This window comes from Bolinopsis microptera, chromosome 8, assembly GCF_026151205.1.
Source record: "Bolinopsis microptera isolate Bmic1 chromosome 8, MBARI_Bmic_1.0, whole genome shotgun sequence".
NCBI lineage: Eukaryota > Metazoa > Ctenophora > Tentaculata > Lobata > Bolinopsidae > Bolinopsis > Bolinopsis microptera.
Genome location: NC_087079.1, coordinates 10,512,604 through 10,536,385, shown reverse-complemented (window position 1 = coordinate 10,536,385; position 23,782 = coordinate 10,512,604). Strand labels below are relative to the sequence as shown.

The window sequence follows — 23,782 nt, the reverse complement described above, 5'->3', positions numbered from 1 at the left end:
GGTTAATCAAGTGTAAGATGATAAACATCATGGACTCGACGATACCAATAACCAGACGACATCAGTATTCGCTATGTGGACAGGCAAGTTATTAAATTACTGCTACTTATTATAGGTGGCTGTCAACTAAATTATTATTAATTTAGAGAATAACACCCAATCAGACGATTTTGCGTTCGTAGGTTATACTTTCGTGCTTTCACTGTAGATTGTTACAGTGATAGCAAATGTTACAGTTATATTCAAATAACAATAGTATACTGACATGTGTAATAATTTGGTATGAAACTGAAAGTAAACCAATATTATAATTATATCGAAAAATAAACCATCTTTTAAGATGTCTAGCGTTTTAATCTTATTATGGCGAATCTTTTTGTTACAACGGAAACAACAGTTTAGGAGAAGTGGTTTAAAATAAACTAACTTTTTCGACACAAAACATCTGTATTTATATTGCCTACCTTGCAGGTCAATAACTATTTTAACGTCACACTAAAGTTAGTGCACCGTGAGCTGACCGGGGTTAAATGAGGCTTTAGTCCACCTGCTATGGTCATGTGACCTAGGTCACATGACTTACAACCAATGGACGGCTGCCCCACCTATTGTTGGACCAATCGTAAAATTCGCGAATATTCTGCACCCATATTTTAGAACAGCAATGTTTACAGGTCACGATTGACCGGTCACAATTGATGAACCACCTGTTCCCATGTTACTATCATCTAATCCTATAACCTAACATACCTCCTTTTTTTTAATAATAATTTTATTCTATTTAATACTTTTTTAGATGTTTTGTGTTTAGAGGAATAAAATTATTAACTGAATCTTTACAACATGTATTTTACAATGCAACAAAATTTTAGTCTTAATACAACATTTTTAATGAAAACATATCTCTAGAGCTTTTACTTAAAGATAATTTTTAAATTCAAATTTCTAGTAAACATAAATGATTGGCTGTACTTCCTTTTCAAACTTTTCTTTCTTTTATTATTGACAATCTGGAAATTGGTAAATGTGTACAGTCAACCATTTTAAAAATATATCAACTATTAATATATCAACATTAATATATCAACAATAATAAAACTCATCTAAAATTCTACTCTCAGTCTCTTTATTGTTCATGAATTGTCCATCATTCTCCTCCCTCCTCAAAACATTAACAATAATTTAAATTAAATATCTATGCTTCTGAGAGCATGAGCAAGTTAATATATCTAGTCTAAAAAATTTTTTTATTATTTTTGTATATTTCCTTTTTTTATAATTTTCTTAATTTTGTTTTGATCATAACTGCATTCGCGATCAAAGCGATTTCGCGTTAAACGAAATTTGTACAATTAGTATTTCTCAAGAAAACAACAATTTCAAGAGAATTTCATATGCATGCTTATTATGCATATCATATATATTTTATAACCAGAGCATGATACTATCAGTACTTCTGGCCGTTAGTTTCCTATTGATGCCAGTGCATCGATAGAAATCTAACTCCAGGCCCAGGGACGGCCGGCACAAAGCTCGTGTGGTAATCACTTTGCGGTTTTACGGCTTTTGATTACCACAACTTGCCAACCCTCGAACCTGTACATTATTTCAATCCAAAATTAAACATAAATTTTCTCTAGGTACAGCTGCCACTAAACGGGCAGTCAGACCAATATTAAATCTACCAAAATTGTTTATTCGCTGTCTGAACTGGCAGATGTGTCTGCTATAGTTTTGTTAGGGTCTTCTAGTCTGCGCCGTATCAAGTTATGTGCCGTTTCAATTGGAAAATTTACGTTCGGTAATGTAGGCTCAATCAAATCAGGAAGTGATGAGCTGCGACTGAGTTGAGGACTCTGAACTTCAGACCTTTCTAGGTCCAAATCTCTAAGTTCAATTTGTTCCGGCCTTCTGCGAGGTCTGATATAAGCATATGCTTTTGGGACATTTCTGCCTTTAATCATTTTATAGATTCCGTAAGCCAAAACCAGCGACCAAAAAGCCGCTGACACAATAGTCAGTGTTACATAAACTTTGTTCCAACCAAAATATTTATGTATAAGAGTGCCGGTATTAATTGTATGAACAGTGTCTTTGAGCATATTAAGAGCCTTGGTCGTGTTCAACTGGTCAATTTTAATTTGATTTTTGTTTACCATCTCATTCCAAGTTAAGGGTGCTGTAATTTCAACTTCAAGTTCGACTGTGTACTCCGTGTTTTCTGGATTTGAGACAAAACCATTTCGAAATTCGATTGTTTCAAATTGTTTCCACGGATAATAACTTACCCGTGTCTCAGTTTCGTTCGGGTGGATTTCAGTTATCTTGGTATTGTCAATGGCAGTGTGATAAATAGCTTTCACAACAAACATGGTGTGGATTAAAACACCTGTCTGTAGCACAACCGTTTTGTCTGCACACTCAATTGGTAAAATTTTACAATCTGACATTAGTTCACTATTTAGGCAGGCTGCTCTAGCTTTATTTTCATCGGCAGATTTTGCCGATGCCAAATTTTGATAACAATATAGTAGCTCTCCTGTGCCACCTTCGCATAGGTTCATGTCAAGTCCAATAAAGTTTCCTTTTGAGAAGTAAACGTAATCCGGTAGGTCATGATAATAGCATTTATTCTTTGCAGTAAATGAAGTTTGCCTGACTGCGTAGTACGGGTATGCATGGTTTTTCTTAATCACTGGGACTTGCAGAATTAGATGGAAACTATAATCTGCTGTGTTTTCTTTAATATCTATCAAATTGGCAGTAGTGGTGTGATACAAATATGAAGGTTCTTGCTTATAAACTGTATCGCTGAGGTCTTTTGTCGAATTTACTATATTTTGAAGCATTGTTATATCAAAAATTTGAGGAGAAAGCGGGCCGATTTTAGATCCCCGTTCTAATGGACGCAAAATTTCGTCTACTTTTCTTTCCCACTCTGCAATTTCATGTGATTGTAATATTGCATAGCCCAAAATATTTGTTTCACATTGAAGTTCATCTATATTTTTGGAAAATTTTGTATCTAGATTTTCGATCAGTCTCAAAGCTTCATAATCCCACAGAATTGTACGTTTCTCAAAATCATATACTTGATGAGTAAACTCGTCAAATTTATGTTGCATTTGCTCAATTTTCTCGTTAAGCTTGTGTGACTCCCAATAGCTGTAACCAAAGTTTAGAACGCTGCCTATTATTGGCACAGATAACATGGCAATTGCTGTTAATTGGCGTTTTACTCGTGTGACGTTTCCTACATTAAGGTTCTTAAGTTGAACTTTTTTGGCCTTCCAAAAGTTTTCTACTCGGCTTTCGAGTGAACTTGACAAAATATCACTAAGTTCAGACGAAGGTTGAGCATCCAATGAGTTGCATGGGTCAGTGAGCTGACCAACGCAGTCCATATCAAATTCATAAATTGTGTATTTCCTAGGCACATGGTCCACTGTAAAGCTGGTTTTCAAGGCACAATCTTTATAGCCCGGTACATAGACGAAGGCTTTGCAATTATCATGTGCCTGACAGTGTTTCATACATTGTGTTGCATCAGCAACGTCTTGGAAACGTTGTAGTTGTTTACCAGAGCCGATTTCAAATCGCATACAATTTTTAACCGCGAGTGAAAAAAGTGTTGATGTTTTGCAAATTTTTCTACATGATCCGTCGACTCGCACGATTTCTGGTTTTTTCACTTTGATAAAAACTGATATAGGTGTTGTATAAGTGCTTAATCCTGCTATTCCTTTCATTTCAAGAGCTATGCCTTGATTGATGTAGAGCTTCACAGGCTTAAACTTTGAGCTGTTTGCCTGTTGTAGGCTCATATATATCGATATCATTACCAGGTAGGAGAACATTATCTGAAAAAGGATGCGTCTTAAATTCATGCCATTAAAAATTTGGCTATTTTTAAGGAAAATTTAATTTATATATTAACTGACTCTTGAGTTTGAAGCTAGAGCATCGTTCAATACTTTTGTAAATTTAATTCCACATCTCTTATTATTTAATAAAAACGTAAATTTGCCTTCCCATTTTAAACATTTTCTTTCAAATTTAGTTAAAGCTAGAAAATATTCCTTGTATTCTGCATGCCTTTGAAAATAATTTTCTGCAGAACTTAAATGTGGGTTTTTTGACATAAAAACCATAAACTTAGTGGAGCGTGGCTTGATAAAGCTTATCCATAATGGGACCTTAAAAGTGAAATAATCTAAAGGTAAAGTGTTTTTAAAATCACATCCTAATGCTTCTTTAACTCTTAAGTTAAGGTTAGGCAAATACTTATCTACTTTTAACTGTACTTCTGGTACAGACAAATTACTTAGCATTGAACGAAATTTTCCTAAAAAAACTGTGTCCTCTGAAAGATTGAAACAGTATTTATTAACTTTTCTAAATTCGAGGAGATCTTTTGGACGTATATATAACATTAAATCAAATATTATTTCCTCGGGTAGATCAAAAAAATTTGTGCAGTTCGCAGCCAGATGTCTCACCGAATGACACTTGTAGCATTTTTTATTTCTTCGTTGTCGGCCCTGTAGAATTAATATACGATTGGCAAAACATTTTTGAGACAAATTTTTAGTTATGATCATTTCGCGTTATGAGATTTTGATTGATTAGATCAATATTAATCTCCAACATTCTATAGTAAGGATGCACTTTTTTGATGTATAAATTCATAATACCTGGTAACTTAATTCTGTCTTCAATAGTACAGACTACATTAAAACTGTTTAACGCAAGATAAGCCTCATTGTTTAATCTGTCGGCAAAAAGGTCTATACTAACACTTAATCTAGTTAAATATTGTGCCCTTTCTATTTTGCTAGTTGAAATTTTGTCAATAGCTTCATCCCATGCGACTTTTTCATTAAATTTAACTTCTGATAGCGGTAAAATATCTAACAGAACTAATAAATTTACATATCTGAATAAATATCCTAAAGTGTTTAGAATTGGTGTGGTGAGCAGTTGTGTATGCACATGTTTTGCAAAATAGTACCCCTCAAATCCATCGTGTTTGTTGGAGGTCTGGGTCGATGCATTGATCACCTATAATTAACGGCTCTGATTATGTTATATTATGCTTACTTTCTGAAAAACGCTAACATACCTAGAAATGCAAATACTCTAAAAAGGTTTGTTATTATGCCATCTATGATATGTTCAAATGAGAGACCGAGAAAACCGAGTATTGATATTCCTGCCAACTGGTCATATTCATCATAATCACTATGATTTAATTCATCAAGACGTTTATCTAGAAAATCCCAAATTAGGTCAGATGGGTCTAGTTTGTTGGATTCATTAAATATCCAACTTTCAGGGAGCTCGATTAGACTATCCGTAATATTTGCCCTAAGTGTAGGCCAGTCTTGAACTTTTTTATTGTGGACCGGTTTTGGAATATGGCCTGGCTTGTAAATAAAAGTTTGATTTCCTAGGCTAAAATATTGATCTGGGCCCTGATCGCAATTCACCTTTGGGGAATCACTAAATAGACCATGAGTCAATGGATCGAAATAGGACTGGACCGTGATTTGTCTATTATTGACATAGTTCACTGGAATTAATGTACTGCACTTACTGTTTAGAGTTTTCTGCCAAGTTACATTGTATACGACATTGCATGGGTGTACAATTATATAATCCTGTCCTCCAGTTGTTGCCACTATTTCATTTTGTTTTAATATAGTTCTAGCTAAAGTTGTAGGGTTCACTTGGGCCACTGATCTTATGAGTCTATTGTTAATTTGTGTAGCCTCACATAATACTTTTGCTTCTGCTAATGGTGTAGCTAATTTGTCAAGAATAAAGCTGATTTTTGCGTTAATTTCATTTTTAAGAACTTGTAATTCAGATAACCCGAGGTTCTTTGGTGCTAGGAGGATTGGAGGCTGAGTTATTTGTACAATGTCGATTTTAAAGTCGTTGATTATTTGTACACCTATGCTAATATTCTGTAATTTCAAGCTGATGCCCAAATTTGGGAGCATCAGATGATGTCCTATTACCGTTCCATTAAATTTGTCTACAACTACAAATTCATCCTCCTCAGTAGGGTTGGGGGTAAATGATATTGCAGTTTTATCATGAGTTAAACAAAAGCCAGTTTTATATTTACAACTTAAGGTATTTCCTAAGTTAGAATGCATATTACCGTTGTGTGTAGTCGTCACTATACCCTTGGTAAAAGTACACTTAACGACAACTGTTATAGTTGTCTTTGGCCAAGTATATACACAGATAGGATCAGTTGACAGTTTATATTGTTCCAAGGCCTTCTCGGTTTCACATGATTTTGTTTCTAGCGTTAATTTGTATTGTTCCTGCGTTATATCCGGTATCGTAGTAAATATCTCTTCTTTCTTGGCGCCAAAGAAAAAATGTGTGGTTTTACAGTGTAATAACTCTATCTTAAGTGCACGTGCATCATTTACATACTGTTTTACATTTCGTTTATAAAGTATCAGCTCGATTCTCTTTGTATTATTGTCATGACAATCAATAAAATCATTTTTGATTTTAAAAATCTTTCCTGGATTTTTGCTACATTGCAATGCATTGAACGCCATTACGCATTCAAATTTAAAAATCAAATTGTTTCCAATCAATGACAGCAGAATGATATATCTCACCGTCATTTTCTCTTTAAACTTATTCCTGAAATTACATCTTTTATTTCTCAACACTTAAATTATACCACAATTTTACTACGTATATCAATATGCATAACCTTTTGAATTTTAATACGATTTAGTATTCCAACTAACTTTCATTCTATCAGGCTGCTTAGTGGTCCTTTTAGGCCTACCTGAACTATCGTTATTACTATCAGCAGCATTATTTGTACTTGTGCTAGGAATTTCATCAAGCACTTGTTCAGATATTATTTGTGCATCAATGACCGAATTTGTAGTTTCATCAATTTCACCAATTTGAGGACTTATAATTTCAAACTTTGGTGATTCAAGAGAAAGTTCATCGTCACTATCTTCGCTGTTATTTAAAACTGCATGGCTTTGTTCATCTTTATTTTGTTTATCAAGCGGTTTTCGTAGATCAGGCGAATACCGTCGCATAGCTTCAAAATTAGTGACCATAATTTTTCCCGTTTTTTCATTAAGGACTTTGTAGTTATAATCTGCAATACGACTTATAACTTTGAACGGTCCAATGAAATTGTTGCGGAATTTTCTGTACGAACTTTCTTTAATTGGTTTCCAAATTAATACTAAATCATTTGGCTTGTATTCAACTTGATCCTTAAGTTTTTGGTCATGTCGTCGCTTCACTTGCATACAATACTTTAAATTATTCTCGCGTGCTATATCCCAAATTTTCTTGATCTTGAAGTAAGTTTCGGACTGATAATGATGTCCATCACGATAAAATGTAGTTGTTTGTGTATCAAATAGTAGGTCGTGTGGCAATGTGCATTCGCGGCCTCTCATAATTAAGAACGGTGACAGTTGAGTGCCCTCATGTATGGCCGTGTTATAAGCTAGGCAGGCTAATTTCAGTTTATCACTCCACGTGTTAGGAAATTCTTGCACGTACTTTTTAAGAATAGTAATTAATGAGCGGTTGTAACGTTCTACCATTCCGTTTACAGACGGCCTATATCCGGTGGTCCTCCTTTTGTCAATTTGAAGGACATTGTATAATTCTATCATTATCTTTGAAGTTGTGAGGTTAGCTCCTTGATCGGTTAACAAAATTCGGAATAAACCTTCGTGACTGATCCACTCATTGACTAAAACTTTTGCGACTTGCTCAGAGGTTGCGTTGATGATTGGTACTGCTCGAGAGTAACGACTGAATTTATCTGTCATGGTTACAATCCATTTGTAACCTTTACTTTGTGTCAAAGGTCCTACGAGATCACAACAAAGAAATTCGCCTGGATAATTTGCCGTGAAAATTGAAAATTTGTTCTTTGGTTTTTTCATAAATTTCAGATTTGTTCTGAAACAAATTTCACAAAGTTGTACGTAATTTTCAATTTCTTTTGACATTGCTGGCCAGTAGTACCGATTTCTAATTTTATAAAGGCATTTTTGATGTCCTAAATGGCCACCTGTTGGATTATCGTGATTTAGTTGTATGATTTTTGTCCGCAATTTTTTAGGTACACAGACTAAATACACCTTTTTTTGTGTTTTGTTGTTGTAATATTCGAATTTCAAAGTGTTGTCGGGTTCGAGTGTGAGTAAATTGAATTTTTCATAATAAGTTTTTAAGTCCATATCGGTAAAGTTTTGAATTTTGTCTGGCCTTTTATTTTCACGGATCCATGACACGACGGTTGAAATTACTGGATCTTCTGATTGCAATTCAGTTATTGATTTAGTAAGTAAGGTGGTGTGCTCGTCACTTTTGGTCTCAACTAATTCAACTAGATTGGATGTGCTTGTGGACGGATTTGCTTGTACGACCTTAATCACTGCTTCCCTAGGTTTGTCTGGATTGACTTCATTTTTATACCAATTGTAAAACTGGTCGGAAGTGGCTGGTAAACGAGAAAGCATATCAGCTGTTACGTTAGTTTTTCCGGTTTCATACTTCAAATCAAATTTAAATTCCATAAGTTCCATTAACCAGCGCAATAAAGTTGAACAATTAGTTGTGCTCAGAAAGTTTTTTCCTGTTAAAGTCCTAGCATCGACGTGCGCCGTAAATGTTTTCCCTATTAAGTAGTAGTACCACAATTTAACAAAGTGTTTTAGTGCCAACAATTCTTTTTTAACTGTACTGTAATTACGTTCAGCAGGTTGGAGAACACGGCTACCGTAACATATAGGTCTCATTTTATTATCTACTTTTTGCATTATTGTGCCACCAATTGCAATTTCTGAACTGTCAGTATAGAGGTGCATTGGTAAGTTAATGTCAGGAAATATTAGTACTTCAGCTGAAATTAACGCTTTCTTAGCAGCTTCAAATGCAGTGTTAGCTTCATTAGTCCATTTATAGCCGTTTACAGTGCTAACAAGAGTGTCTGATATCGGTTTAAGAATAGCTGCTAAATCTTTAATGTGACCTCTGAAGAAATTAATACAACCTAATAATGCCTGGCATTGTTTCTTAGTGCGTGGTGCGCTCATTTTAACAATTGCGTCAATTTTATCTTCATCTGTAGATATTCCATCTGAACTGAGCCAGGCACCTAAAAATTTAAGTTTTGGCACCATAATTTTACATTTTGCCGGATTTAATTTTAAATTCGACACTCGAAATCGAATGAATAAAGTTTTTAAATTTTTTAGACCTGAATTAAATGTCTGACTAGTTGAGATGATGTCATCCAAGTACCCTAATGCAATTGAACTGCCAATATTCTTAAGCAGGCAATGAATCAAACTCTGGAACATAGGTGGTGCCGAACTAACACCTAATGGGGTTGTCACCCATTGGAAGTGTCCTACCAGGGGTACGCTGAACGCGGTCTTAACTTTTGATTCCTCAGTTAATTTTACTTGGAAATATCCGTCTTTCATGTCAAAATTGTTAAAGTACTTGTTATTACTTCCTATTTGAGCAAGTATTGTGCTAGCAGCTGGTACCGGATTCTGACTACGGTCAATTTGTTGATTTAAAATCCTGTAATCAATTATTAATCTAGTCTTAGAATTGCGTCGAATAATAAAAGCTGGACTTGAATAGGGTGATTCTGAATGCTCAATAATATTATTTGAAAGTAGATCTGAAATTTCGGCCTCAACATCTTTAAGTAGATGCAGGGGAATTTTCCTAAACTTGCACACTACTGGCGTGTCAGTTTTTGTTTTAATTTCATGCTCCATTAAGTTGCAAATTCCAATTTCAGACCTATTTAATGCAAAAATGTCGTTGTATTCTTTTATTAGATCCATCACTTGACTTCTCTGCTCACTGGTTAAGTGATCATTTTCTTCAATTTTCAATGCCTTAATTATTTCAGCTATTCTATCAGATTCTTTCATTTTAGGGGTAATAATTTTGACACTAGACACTGGACAAAATTTTCCCAATATTGTCCCTTTTGGAAATATCACCGTGCTTTTGTTAGGGTTGTAAATTTTGGTGTAAAACTTGGGCTGTGTCAGCATTATTTTGCATCCTTGCGACCGTAACTTTTTCCCATGTTGCCACAATTCGGGGTCTGGAAAATACATATATTCTTTCGGAACAAAAGGCTGATTGCCCTCGATTGTGCACAAAATTTCTTTTTCACTTTTAACTTTAACTTCCTGTAACGTTTTAAGTGTATACATAAAGTGGCTTGAATCTAACTGTTCTATTTTTATTAACTTAGCCGTAAATTCGTTATTTGAGAAAGTGTGACTTTGGTAATCAATTTTTGCCTTTATTTTGTCAATAAAATCTATACCTAAAATTACAGATTCACTCAAGTCGTCAACGATGATGAAATTTGCTTCCGTGACAAAATTTTCAATTGTCACTGGTACATTTTTGATTATTCCTACGCTTTTAATAACATTTCCTGATACGCCTTTTAAGGAACATGAATTATTTTCTATTATCATCTGAGTCGATTTATTAATTTGTTTAAAAAACTGTGAATTAATTAAACTACGTGAGGCTCCTGTATCAATGAGCGAATTTGTAATTTCCGAGTATATTTTAGATTTTATGTACACATGCCCCTCACAGTATTTAGTTTCTACTGTATCCGATTTTACTTTCTCGTGTGAGGGGCTTGGAAGTTTCCCAAGTTACGATTTTCAGCCGGCTTGTAGTAAGTTCGGTTATCATTGAAATTTCTTCCAGCATAACTACTGCCTGCTCTTTCCCCTCTTTGTGCATTGTTAAATGACTTGTTACGACGCTCATTTTGAAATTTGAAACAGTTCTGTTTAATGTGACCTGCTTTGTTACAGTAGTGACAAACTTTCTTGGTCTTTCTTGGTGCTATGCAATTAACAGCCCAGTGGCCATATTTTCCGCAGTTAAAACAATTTCCACTAACTTTATTAGAGTTATCAATTTTAGGAGCTTCTGCTTTTAAAATTTCAATTTCGTGTCCGCCAGAAGCTTGTTTCCTGGCTTCTAAATTCTTCTCTAAATCAATAGCGTCCCGATATAAGGTTGCAAAGTCGGGTGTTTTATTATTCATTAAATGAATTGCAATTGAATTGTTTAATAGGCCGTACACAAAAATATCTCGTATATTTGCCTCACGAGCTGCAGATTCAGCTTCATCGTACGCTTTGCTAGCCATCCTCTGTAATTTTCGGCCAAATTGTTCACAAGTTTCGGAGGGTAATTGCTTCATTGCAAATAGTTTTGCTCGTGCTTGCTGTCTACTGTCTGGTTCTAGAATATTTCGCAGCCTTTGTTTTAATTCAGTCCAGTTGTTTTTCTGCTCCGAATTAAGTTTAATAGCGCTCAGTTTCTCATTACTTTCTGTATCGAGATAAGTGAAAAGGAGCCTCCCACGATCCGCTTCCGGAATATTTAAAATTCGGGCAAAATTAGACCAACTTTCCAAATATGCATTAAAGTCCTCGCCGTACTTAAAAATTTGAGGTTTCCTACTTGCATGCGAGGTACTGTTGTCCCTCCGGAAAACTACTTTACTTAAATCACTTAACAAATTTTCTTTAGCTGCCACTTCTGTTTCTTGTTTAATTACATTAACTTGCTCTTCTGTAAAAGTTGCCATTCTTAATGTTAAACGCCAAACTTGATATAAACAATACCTCAAATATCAGTGCGGTAGCAGGTTTCTACGTTTGGGCTCTTCCACTTGTCGTGTTCGTTGGGCGGGCTTCGTTGGGCGGGCTCTTCGTTTCTCGTCTTCAGTTTCTGTAGCTGTAGGTTGGGCGGGCTCTTCGTTGGGCGGGCTCTTCGTTTCTCGTCTTCAGTCTCTGTAGCTGTAGGTTGGGCGGGCTCCAGTCTCTGTAGCTGTAGGTTGGGCGGGCTCCAGTCTCTGTAGCTGTAGGTTGGGCGGGCTCCAGTCTCTGTAGCTGTAGGTTGGGCGGGCTCCAGTCTCTGTAGCTGTAGGTTGGGCGGGCTCCAGTCTCTGTAGCTGTAGGTTGGGCGGGCTCCAGTCTCTGTAGCTGTAGGTTGGGCGGGCTCCAGTCTCTGATGGTTTAGAGAATATGCGTGGGCTCTTCCACTCGTCGCCAATGTTACAACGGAAACAACAGTTTAGGAGAAGTGGTTTAAAATAAACTAACTTTTTCGACACAAAACATCTGTATTTATATTGCCTACCTTGCAGGTCAATACCTATTTTAACGTCACACTAAAGTTAGTGCACCGTGAGCTGACCGGGGTTAAATGAGGCTTTAGTCCACCTGCTATGGTCATGTGACCTAGGTCACATGACTTACAACCAATGGACGGCTGCCCCACCTATTGTTGGACCAATCGTAAAATTCGCGAATATTCTGCACCCATATTTTAGAACAGCAATGTTTACAGGTCACGATTGACCGGTCACAATTGATGAACCACCTGTTCCCATGTTACTATCATCTAATCCTATAACCTAACATTTTCATCGTGTGGCAAACTTGGCTCTAGCCGTTTTAGAATGGTACAGTTATCCCTAGTTTTCAGTTATCCCTAGAACAAATAATCGATCGAAAGTTATAATTCCACAGAAAGGTAACCACAATTTAAAAACCCTAAAACATATTCGTTCTTACACCGGTTGACTTGCCGATCTTATATTTTTTGTATACTTTCATGATAGCAACTACTGTAACCATTATCAACTAGCGTAATTACTGAAGTTAACTGTTTCGATTCAGTTTCTTAATTTATTTTACTATTAGACTCTAGCTATACGATACTTAACGCGAAACATAATTGAACACGCTACATACCGTCTAGCTAAGACCAAAGAATCCATTGACCATTACTGCAGCTGTTTCGTACTGCAGTATATCACCTCAGACCGTGTTACGTTATCAAGTCTTTGTTTTAGCTGGACGGTATGAACTGAAGTTCGACTCTGTCGTTTCATTGGATTCGTTCGAAACATTTTGTCAGATTAGTCACATTCATATAAATTTGATAATTCTAATAATTACTGTACTGGTAAATAATATTGTATTATTATGTACACTAAATTTAACAAGCAACCATAATGGATCCCAAGCAAGCTGTCAATTAAGCCTTTAGTTTTCGAACTGCAGTGCGTGTCTTAGACAAGTCCAGGTACTCACGTACTTTAATTAGACACAGTCTAACTCTAATTATAGTGCGTGAGTACCTCGACTCTTTCAGTTCTTGCACATTTTCATGACGTAAAGTCGGCAGTACTTTAATTGACAAAAGAGAAATTATCTATTTCCGTATTATATCCTTATATCTTGTCCGATGTTCATACTTTCAATTTAATTATGAATTGTTCAGTGAACTTAGTACTCACGAGGTTTGGATGATTTATTTGAAACGAACGGACTTCCATTATAATCTAAATTCAAATTAAACACATAAATAACACAATTCAAAATAGATTAGTGTTGGACATTTTGCAAGACTTCACCATTTATTGATTTATGCTTTATGGACAAGCTCAGTATAATTCTTAAGATGATCAGGTGACGCGTTACGTGCCGTCTATACTCTATAATAGTTAGGATCGAATACTGGATCACGTACTGCAATACATGCCGTCTAGCTAGTATCAAATACTGGATCACGTACTGCAATACGTGCTGTCAAGGCAGAACAAAGACTCCATCACGTAATCGACTACGTAACGCGTAACGTACTGTCTAGGTAGGGTCTAAGTTTCCGGGTTGTTTTGGATCACCCTGTGAATCTGCATTGCTGCCAAATTGATGGTGTGCAAAGAACTAATAACTATCTACAAAATGGTTGCTGTCAATCTTAGTCCTACCTTCATCTCTTCTTCCCTAGTCTTACACGTTGAAATCTAATTAATAACATAATCAATTATTTCTAAATCTGTCTTACATGTTAGAAAAAATTAATACACTAGTGAGACTTCAAGACGCAATGTACTGTGTCGCATATTGCATAGCAATAATGGTACCAGAGAAATTGTGAGAAAGGAGGCAATAATTCTGTGGCCGTATTTCATGTCTAGTTTCTAAACTATATCTGCAAGATTTGTTGAGTAACATTTATTATTTTCAGGTACCTAGAGTTTCAGTGTCTGAACTCTGAAATCCCTATAACCTGCTCTTGCCCTCAGTCAGACTGCTGTTCAAACTAAGACAAGTTTTAGTTATTGAAGTATGTATAAATTGTATAATGTATAAATTGCATGTATAAATTAAAGAAGATTCCGTTCCTTGAATGACTTTAAAACATTTGAACATCAAATTTTTTACTGAGATACAGAGGGATTCGAATTTTTCTCTTCAATCTTATTAGTGCTATCAATAATATTCTGATTTTGTTGCAGGTCGACTGCAGGGCGCAGGCAACGACTGGCAACCGGAGATCAGAAATTCAGCTTGATCAGACTAAAGTATGCTTCATGATGAAAAACGAAAGACATCAAACTTGGTTAAATGGTATACAGATCAACGATTGGACATTCCTTCTACTTTAACGCTACATCAACATGTAATACTTGATAGACAATAACCTTCAAATATTTTGTGACTGAACTGTGAAATGTGAACACAATCCCAACCCTTCAATTATGATAGGATTTACCTCGACCAATATATATATATTACAACTATGACAGTGGGTTGCATGTACATACGATGTTTCAGGAAGCCCGTGAACCCGGCTTGTAATATGCAATTTTTCAGCATTATCTGTGATAGCTGCACTGAAAGTATGTATTTTGGGGTCTCGTATTTGTAGTTTGTACGTGTGAAATTTACTCTTTACTGTTTATATTTCATATGTTATTTATCATATTTGGCTTTTGTAATTGATCGTGGATGATTAAACTTAACTTATAACTGTTGTGCATGTTGATAACGGTGATAGGCAAATGGCCATGGCATACTTATATTGACTGTATTGAGTTATTGAATTTGATGGGATGAAATGTATTAGAATTCTTGTTCTGCAACAGACCGCTTCAAATTAACCAAGCCTATTTATTGAATGCTAACATAATAAAAAATTCCATCGATATGCATGGCAAATTTACCAGATTACTTTCATATCAACTCTGTCCAGTATCTGTGCTGTCACAGTGTCACAAGATGCAGAAATGGTAATGTGCTCGCGGTAACGCGCGATATAAGTCAAGTTTGCGCTAAGCAATAAGCGCTCGATCTTTCGTTTCTCTCCCGTCTAACATTTCGAGAAGAAAGCGGCGCGCGCTACTTCGAAGAAATTTAGACGAGTAACATCCGTCAAGCACTTCCGGCACATTTAAGCGTTTGCAGTTTGGTGCAGTTTGCGAAATTGACAATCGTGGTGATCGTCAAATATATTTGATTCACGATGTCAATCCTTCGCATCTCGCCGATCTGTGGTTGCGAGAAGCATTATTTGATGCGCGCGCGACCCAGTAGTGCATCGCGCTACAACAAATATATCGTTGATAGAGAAATAGTAGTTTTGGAAATATTGACCTCTTATTTGGGCATGATAGCCGGACATGCACTGTCCAAGGAAGTGTGAGACAGTTTCCTCTTTGTAGGTTTACAACCTACCAGGACGCGCGCCGAGTTGGACTCGTCGACGGTCCTAATATATGGAACAAATATTTTACGAGTATCACCCGTTAATTTCCTCTCCATCGCCGCACATAGGGCAAGCACTGGTGTTTGATTTGCAAATGGTGTGAAGGTGTTTGTTTAATTAGCCGCAGTGACCCGTGATGAGATGATCTGCAGTTCTGTAATCTTGTCTGTTGTTGCTGAGTGTAGTGTTGAGGTTTTTGGATATGATGTAATTGGCTTGTAGGTTTATAACCTACCAGGACGCGCGCCGAGTTGGACTCGTCGACGGTATGAAACAGATATTTTACGAGTATCACCCGTTAAATGTTGGCGTGCTTGTGGCCGAGTGTCAGTTTGGTGTGTCTTGGGCCATTAGTTAACCAAGTTTCCTGATTCAGTCTGTTGACTTTGTTGTTGACAGGGTGGTGTTATTGTTCATTGTTGTCAGTTGTGATGATATATGTATAATTTAATGGATAAAAATTCTAGGTTTATACCCTACCAGGACGCGCGCCGAGTACAGTTGGACTCGACGAGTATCACCCGTTAAGATGGCCATGCTGGTGGTCAATGGTCATGAACTCAGATTTTGAGGCGCCCGCGCCCATAGCAAGTCCGACATGCAATGCAACATTCTCGAAATCGGTTACCTAGTGATCTGGGTCTTTCTCTGTTCGTAAACAGCTAGAATGAAGATCTGGGTTTTGGGCACAGGGCATGTTGAGCATTGAGGTGATTTGGCATAATTGGGCCAAAAAACCAATGGGCGATTGGGGTCCGGGACCCTCTTAAAAGTTTGTTGGCCAACTGCTATTATCGGAAACGATTTCAAAAAAATCCAGGCTGGACCTCCCGGCTCCCCCCTTATATTAGATTTTGCTACTACTACAACAAATTTGCTCTAACCAGAGCCCTCTCGCTTGCAGTAGCGCGCGACTACTTGTGAAACAAGCGCGTCACGCAGTACGCGTAGGCACATGGCTATGTGAAACAACAAATCATAAACTTTTTTGTCTGAAAATAATAAATATTGATATTTATTGCCAATTATTTACAATCCAATACATCGACGTTATATTAAAGTTCATTGTTTTGGACTTAAGAGCTCAGGAGTGAACTGGAACATTAACATCTTAACATTTAACATGGAAAATACCAATACAAGGCGACAGTCAGTCAGCTCGTCGTGCAAATCAATTCCAGGCACAAAATTAATTGTCGTTGACTCTTGAGCCATCTTTACGCGTAAGTCTTTAAAATATGATATAATCTTGATAGAAATAAATATTAATACCATTCGTCGCAAGAAAATCTGCGAACACAGACGATGGGGATGGTTGTTCAAATCTAAAAACATTTGAAACAGCAATGCTGATCACCCAAACAGCATTTACAGTATGAATATCATCGTTAGTTTATATCCGGTAGTTTTATCCGATGGAATACACCTGCAGACATCAGCCATTGGTCATGGCGATATAGCATTTGTAACAGTATCGCACAAATAATAGTAACATCTCGTAATTCATACAATGATATCAACGAATTGTGACGTCATCATACAACTTGTCCCCTGACAACTGAGAGTGGTCTCGCTCGTTACTTAAAGCATCCAGCGCGGTGCGATCTTTATAACCACAAAACAAATTCCAAGCACTCTTATCAGTTGTCACATAATAAATCTACATTTAAATCTGCACATTCCTCAGCTTGAACCAGTTCACGAGCTCAATATTATCAAATAAAAAGAGAATAGAAAAAGAAATCAACTCGACCTTTTTCAGCCAAGTTACAGTTTGTGTAAACAACGATAAAACCCGCGAAAACATTAAACACGTATAACAAGTCTGTATACAATTCACCAACACGTTTTTCGTTTGGTTGCAACATTTATTAAGTTATTTAAAATATAAGTTCTAGTTCGAGTATGAAAATAAAACGTGCAGGTATAGCACATGAAGGCAACAAGGTGGCGGATCATCGCTCAAGGGATCTCGAGTGATCGACGCCGCGAAATAAAGTATGACGTCACGTGATGGGGAGTGACGTCATGATAAGGATAGTGACGTCACGAAATATAAGAGGTATTTAGAGAGTGGTAGTGGTAGGGATCTTTAGAGAGAAGTGTAACACGTCCTCTGTACGAAGGTCGGGGTCTAATTTGACGGAGAGGTAAGGGTGTACTCCTTCTTTTAGGGGGTCTTCTTTCAGTCCTGGTGAAAATCATTGTTACTAACAAACCAAACGATTGAGTTATAGTTTATCATTTAAAAAGTGAAAGTAATTTGCGAAATACAACAAAATTTCTAAAATAGAAAAGTGAACAATATTAGCTAGCAAAAGTGAAAGTGAAAGTGAAAGTGGCTCACCCCATCGCTCGAGAACCTTGACAGCGGCGTGTCTGATGTGACTGAGATCAACACCAGCTATCCTCTGAAGTAGCTGGACACTGTCGGTAACATTCAACATGTCTATAGCTAGACACGCGCAGTGGCGAATGTAGGGCGACACGTCCTCTAGTCCTTTGCAGCATTCATGGTTTGCCTGAAAATAAGAGATTTAACTTCGTGAAACATGTTTAAATACTTGAAATGAGGAGGAAGTTGGAGAAAAGAAATTAGTTTAAGACTAAACAAAAATTATTTGCAACAAAAATAATAAAAATAAAACTTACCAGTTGTCTCATACTCTCAGAGTTCTTGACTTCAGTAAAAGTGGAACTTGTAAGAGCAACTGCTTCTGATCGGGAGCTTCCCAACATGCACATGGCTATACGGAACTTGGTGCCGCTGACTGACAAATTCTGGAACCTCTGAACGGCATCCTCTCTGTCTCTGAGCAAGTGGGCCCTGAGACCGTGTACAATACCGTATTCTTGGGAGAATTGTCTGATGAATCGACCAACTCCATTTGTAGAGCGTTCTTTGAAATATCGTATAACCTGTAATTATATGTTTATTAGAAAATATTTGATTACTAGATGGATTGTATAGTCAAAACAAAATGGGAATTTAAAAACTCTAAAACATTTATGCTTAGATCGTTGAAGCGTTTTAGTGTCGCTTGAAATATACCTTATGACAATACAAACACTTGAAAAACAAACAGACGTACGTAGGACATACACGCGGAAAAACAAACAAACAAACAAACAAACCTGGCAAACAGTGGCGGTGTTAACATCATTGTACTTAGAATTAACACTGTCAGTAATACACTGTATCATGTACTTGAACATCTCGTCAGGGGTATCTTGCAACATGTGACCATAGTGGGAGGAGAGTTTTGAGTAGAGTTTGTCGTATGTTATCGTGCAGAACTTGTCCTCTGTTGAGGTGGTGGTGGTGTTAGAGGGAGGTTTAAATAATATAAAATGTTTTCTACATGTTAGAGCAGAGCAAGTTTGTCATTATATAAAAAATTATACGAATGATCGCTGATATTTAAAATACGGTTTTTGCTGCGAATTCCTCTTGAAAGAACAAACCTGATAGCACATTCCAAAGTCCCCTCCATCTATCTTCTAACAACAGTGGTTCTAGAGTGACGGCTATCAGTTCGGGACGGTCGCGTATGTAGTCACGTACACGCAGAAACATAGCGCAGTGCTCCCGTACAACTTCCAGCGTGCTCTGCTGCCGGGTTTTTAGGAGATAGCTGCACTGTAGGTTACTGCACACGTCCTGGGGTGAAACACACTGTTAGTGGGGTGAAACACACTGTTAGTTTGGGGTGAAACACACTGTTAGTTTGAGACGGGGATTATCGCTGGTTTTAACTGATGGCCAGAGTTCTTATTTTATTGGGACGATTATACACAGGTCAGTACCACTTGTTTGTGAACAAGATACGTAGGGGTGGTGTGAATTGTGATAAGGTACGTTGACAGCTACTTCAGTAGGTTGTCACAATGAGAGAACCTGCCTGTCAGTGTAATAAATTGTGGACCAGTTTAACTGGACCAGTTATCAAACATTGTTTTACAGAACTACTGACATGGACGTTGGACAATTTCAAATATTGGATATCTCTCTTTCTTGTTGAGTGGTTAAATTACAGCTTGCAAATAGCAACAGCATTTTGTAAGAGTTCCCTGCACATGACATACTTTCATTACCAAATTAGTGGAAATAACTATATTTCTGACAGACCCTAACCACCACCAGGAACCAGATATTATAAATACCATAAATATTAGAAATATCAGAATTACCAGAAATTACCAGATACCAAGGATAACAATCAGATCGGTTCAGTAATTCTGATATACAGGGGAGAGGGACTCGACAAATATTTCGGACACGACAGTACGGAGCACTATTACTACTTGGTACAACCCTTTTCTCTTCCTCGCAGTATTTTCTATTACAAAAATGTCATAGTTTCTTTGTGGATTAAAAAGATATTGTACATTTTCCAGATTCTTTGTCTTGTGTCCGTAACAGTACGTCTGTTATCACCATTAACTAACAGGAAATTGCGTTTAAAAATTGCGTTTAATTGTGATTTTAACCTAGATTTATTTTACAGTATATTTTGAAGACATGTTTCTGATCCTCGTTCTTCTTCTCCTGCTTCACGGAGAGACTGCTAAAATAGAGAGCTCTTTCCTACACTGGACCCAGATCAGATCAGGGACAGAAAGAGTAAGGTTCCCACTCCGTGACGCTATACTTCAGATTAGATCAGTTCGGGGTAGTACCTCAGGGGAGGTAACTAGGACCGCCATGTCAATGAGGCTGTTTAATGGGGAAACCGCGCTAAATCAACACCCACTAACATGGAACACTGTTAAAAGTAAGAACGGAGTAGATGTGCTGAATGGGGCATGTTCCGACTCAGCAAGCTACATGGGTAACCCTTGTAATGGGTATCAGGTTCAGGAGTGGGCCTGGGTCTTCACTTCCGATACCATCTTACTGACATGTGACAGTGGTATTCAGTATATGAGGCAGGTTGGAGTTCAGGACTCAGAGTCTTGTAAGATGTTAGGATCAGGACCTGTTGATACTTTGGAGTTTACCAACATGGAGGGGTTCGCTTACCGGGCTTTTCCTATTCACGGAGTTATTAAAGATGAGGGTTCTGAACGGGAACCTAGATCGGAAATAAGAGAGAATGAGGAAGAAAGGTTTCCTAGAGCTGATCTTAGCAACTTGATCAAAACTGATGTCGAGAACTTGACAAGGGCGGATGTGGAGAACTTGACTGTTGATGCTCAGAATCTGCCAACTTGCAACTGTTGGACAAGAGAATGTAACTACTGCTCAGACCTGGAATGTGCTGTAAAACACGACATGACAACCTCCCACCACGTTATATCTGTCACATCTCAAGTAGACAGAACTGTTCTCAACTCCATAGTCCTCTACAACAAAGAAGGGGTCCAACTAGGAAAGTTCCAGTGGTATTTAAGAGGGATATTTCTGACGGGCTGTGTGGGCTGCAGGACTCCCAGACAGATAAGAAGGCTGGTTAACTCTAATAAGGGGGCTTCTAATTGGGAGGTTTCTCTTAACAGTGGGGTACTCCAACTGAGGGTAAGAGGAGGAACTGAGGAAGGAGACCATGTCTACCAACAGATATTAAAGGGGGAATGTGGCAAACATTACAGTGAGGTCAGCTACTTCTCTTTCTACAATATGGGCTGTGATAACAGCTTCACTCCAACAAGTGAGATGTTGGTGGGGAGTAAAGTAAGTGACAGTTGCGGAGGGATTTGTTCTGCTATGTGAACTAAACTATAGAGTGTTATTTTACGTCTGCGTCATTATCATTCTATCTAGGAATTCATTTGTTCAGTGTTCATGAGTCAGTTAACTTATCGACTAACAATTAGGATGCCGACATAAAGGATTGTAGCAACACCAAGAATCTAATAAAAAAAGGCGTACGTGGCTTTATAACAAGCAGTAAAATCTTAAAATGTTTAAAAATTACAATTTAATACTTGCAAGTTATTCGCCTCAATGCAATGATATTTCCACCAACCGCCTTAATAAATAGTTTGACGCTTGGCAGACATCCATTTATTCGAGCTTTTCATTCAGAATTAAAACAAGTCCTTCATATTATGGAGCCAGGGTTGGACCTGGTTATTTAAAAGCACTTTATGATTTGGGAGCTCAATATTTATTGTAAAGTATATTTATTTGAATGTTCATTTTATAATTCATGTTTGTTCTTAGTTGTTGTATCTATTGTCAACACATCAAAATTAATCAATTTCGGATCCTATCAGGCATTTGATTCGAATAAACAAAAAATGCAGCGGATCGGCCCATCCTGTCAAAAACTATCAACAAAATTCCAGGATTGCAATTTCGGCGAAAAACGTGGAATGCAAGGACCGTGATCAATATAGAGAAACATTTTTATTGATCGTCGCTTGATTATTCAATTTGCTATTCTTAAGAATTCGAGTAATTTTGCTCATCGAATATTTGTAACCATAATTTTTAATCAAAAACCTCTGATTAATCAATAAATTAATAATTAAATTGCGCCAATCACACAATAAACCCACTACAGGATAATGAAAGGATTGGTTCCGGTGCTAGGTCTACTGACCTGCCTCCCCGTCATAGCAGCATACTATGATATTGTTAACAATGCAGTCTCTGAACCCCAGATCAGCCCGTGGTTACTGATAGAATCGCTCTTCGAGCAAGTGGACGTGTCCATGACGGACAGCATCCTGGAACTAAAGACCACAAATCTGGGTCCACACAGCATGTACATGTACATCCAGCTGTTCAGCAGGAATGTTCCAGTGGGGATGAGTCATATTATGTGGAGTGCGGACCGTAAGGATTCCGGAGATGATATCCTTAATATTAACTGTGATAACGAGTATCTCAGCTACAAAACCAGGCCCTGTAACGGGGCTACTGGCCAGATTTGGGGCTGGGATATCTCCTCGGATAAGATCACACTGTCTTGTAACGGAGAGATGATGTATGAGCGGAGAGTAGGAGTGGAGGATAAGAAGGCTTGCAGAGAACTGGTCACAGTTCCCGTTGATAAAGTAGAGCTGCTGGGAATGAGGATGGCCCATTATAGAATAGTACCCAGAGCAGCAGCGCTGAGCTACATTATACCTACAGATGTACCTGCTTTTTTTACTAGTACAACAAAAGTACCACCAGTTCCTCTAGTTGGCAGGATATTCAATGGGGGAGAATCTTCAGTAGGCCAGTGGACTAGGATCAACTCAGACTTTGAAATGGTCAAATTCGACCTGGAACAGAATGCGCTGGAAATAAAGACCACCAGACCTGAAAACCCGGACAACCGACCTTTTTCTATGGCAGGGGCTATTATAGACAAAAGTTATGCAGTTCTGCTGAGCTTCTTTGATGACAGATCGCCAGTGACCAGCACACCTTTTATGTGGAGCACTATCAAAACAAAGACTGGGCACGACGTTCTAAATGGTCCATGTGCTCCCAAAAGATTCGGAAAATACGAAAGTGAGCCATGTGACGGTGAAAAAGATCAGGTCTGGTCACTGCACATTGATTCTGAGAGATTCAGCCTGTCTTGCAACGGAGAACCACTATATGAATACTTTATGGAGAGGTCTGCGCCAGCGGACTGTAGACGACTTGCTACTATACCTGGAGATGCTCTGCGTTTTCAGAATATGGACGGTTTCTATTACCGGTCAGTATCAAAAAGTGAGGAGCTGCTGCTTCCTGAACTTCCTGAGATAAGTTCTGGTTTGAGCTCTAGTTCGGGTTGGGGTTCCAGCTCCGGCTCAGATTCCGGTTCCGGTTCCAGCTCCGGTTCAAATTCCAGTTCCGGTTCTGGTTCCGGTTCCGGTTCCGGTTCCGGTTCCAGTCCCAGCTCAGGTTCAGGTTCAAGCTCAGGTTCAGGTTCTAATTCTGACTCAAGTTCTAATCCAGGTTCTGGTTCTGGTTCAAGTTCTAGTTCAGATTTAAGTTCAGGCACAGGTTTTGGTTCCAGCTCTGGTTCAAGTTCAGGTCCTAGTTCAGGTTCCGGCTCCAGTTCTGGTTCTGGTTCAGAGTCCGGTTCACGTTCTGGTTCAAGCTCTGGTTCTAGTTCCAGCTCTGGTTCTGATTCCTCCTCTGGTAATAAGATTGAACGTATACCCAGAGAAGATGAGGATTATGAAAGAAACCCAAATGAGA

The 23,782-nt window shown here is 37.8% G+C and overlaps 1 protein-coding gene and 1 long non-coding RNA gene across 9 annotated transcripts in view; one reads left to right on the top strand and one right to left on the bottom strand.

Annotated features, from left to right (window-relative positions):
* LOC134819978 (uncharacterized) lies at positions 1-14,962 on the top strand. The gene is made up of 3 exons (XR_010160832.1): positions 1-83; positions 14,131-14,229; positions 14,402-14,962. It is a non-coding gene; the product is annotated as an uncharacterized LOC134819978 (long non-coding RNA).
* A 1,669-nt stretch (positions 14,963-16,631) lies between these two features.
* Positions 16,632-23,782, bottom strand: part of LOC134819627 (uncharacterized) — a 42,039-nt gene continuing 34,888 nt past the window's right edge. For 4 of the 8 annotated variants that reach the window (XM_063829655.1, XM_063829654.1, XM_063829658.1 and 1 more), the window contains exons 15-19: positions 19,117-19,312; positions 18,787-18,956; positions 18,304-18,570; positions 17,999-18,173; positions 16,642-17,842 (exon numbers count right to left, since the gene is read on the bottom strand). In XM_063829655.1, coding sequence (XP_063685725.1) covers positions 17,718-17,842; positions 17,999-18,173; positions 18,304-18,570; positions 18,787-18,956; positions 19,117-19,312 — 933 coding nt within the window. In that variant the 3' untranslated portion in view covers positions 16,642-17,717. Of the gene's footprint in view, positions 17,843-17,998; positions 18,174-18,303; positions 18,571-18,786; positions 18,957-19,116; positions 19,313-23,782 lie in introns of all 8 variants that reach the window. The other 4 variants (XM_063829656.1, XM_063829660.1, XM_063829657.1 and 1 more) reach the window with 3 other exon arrangements.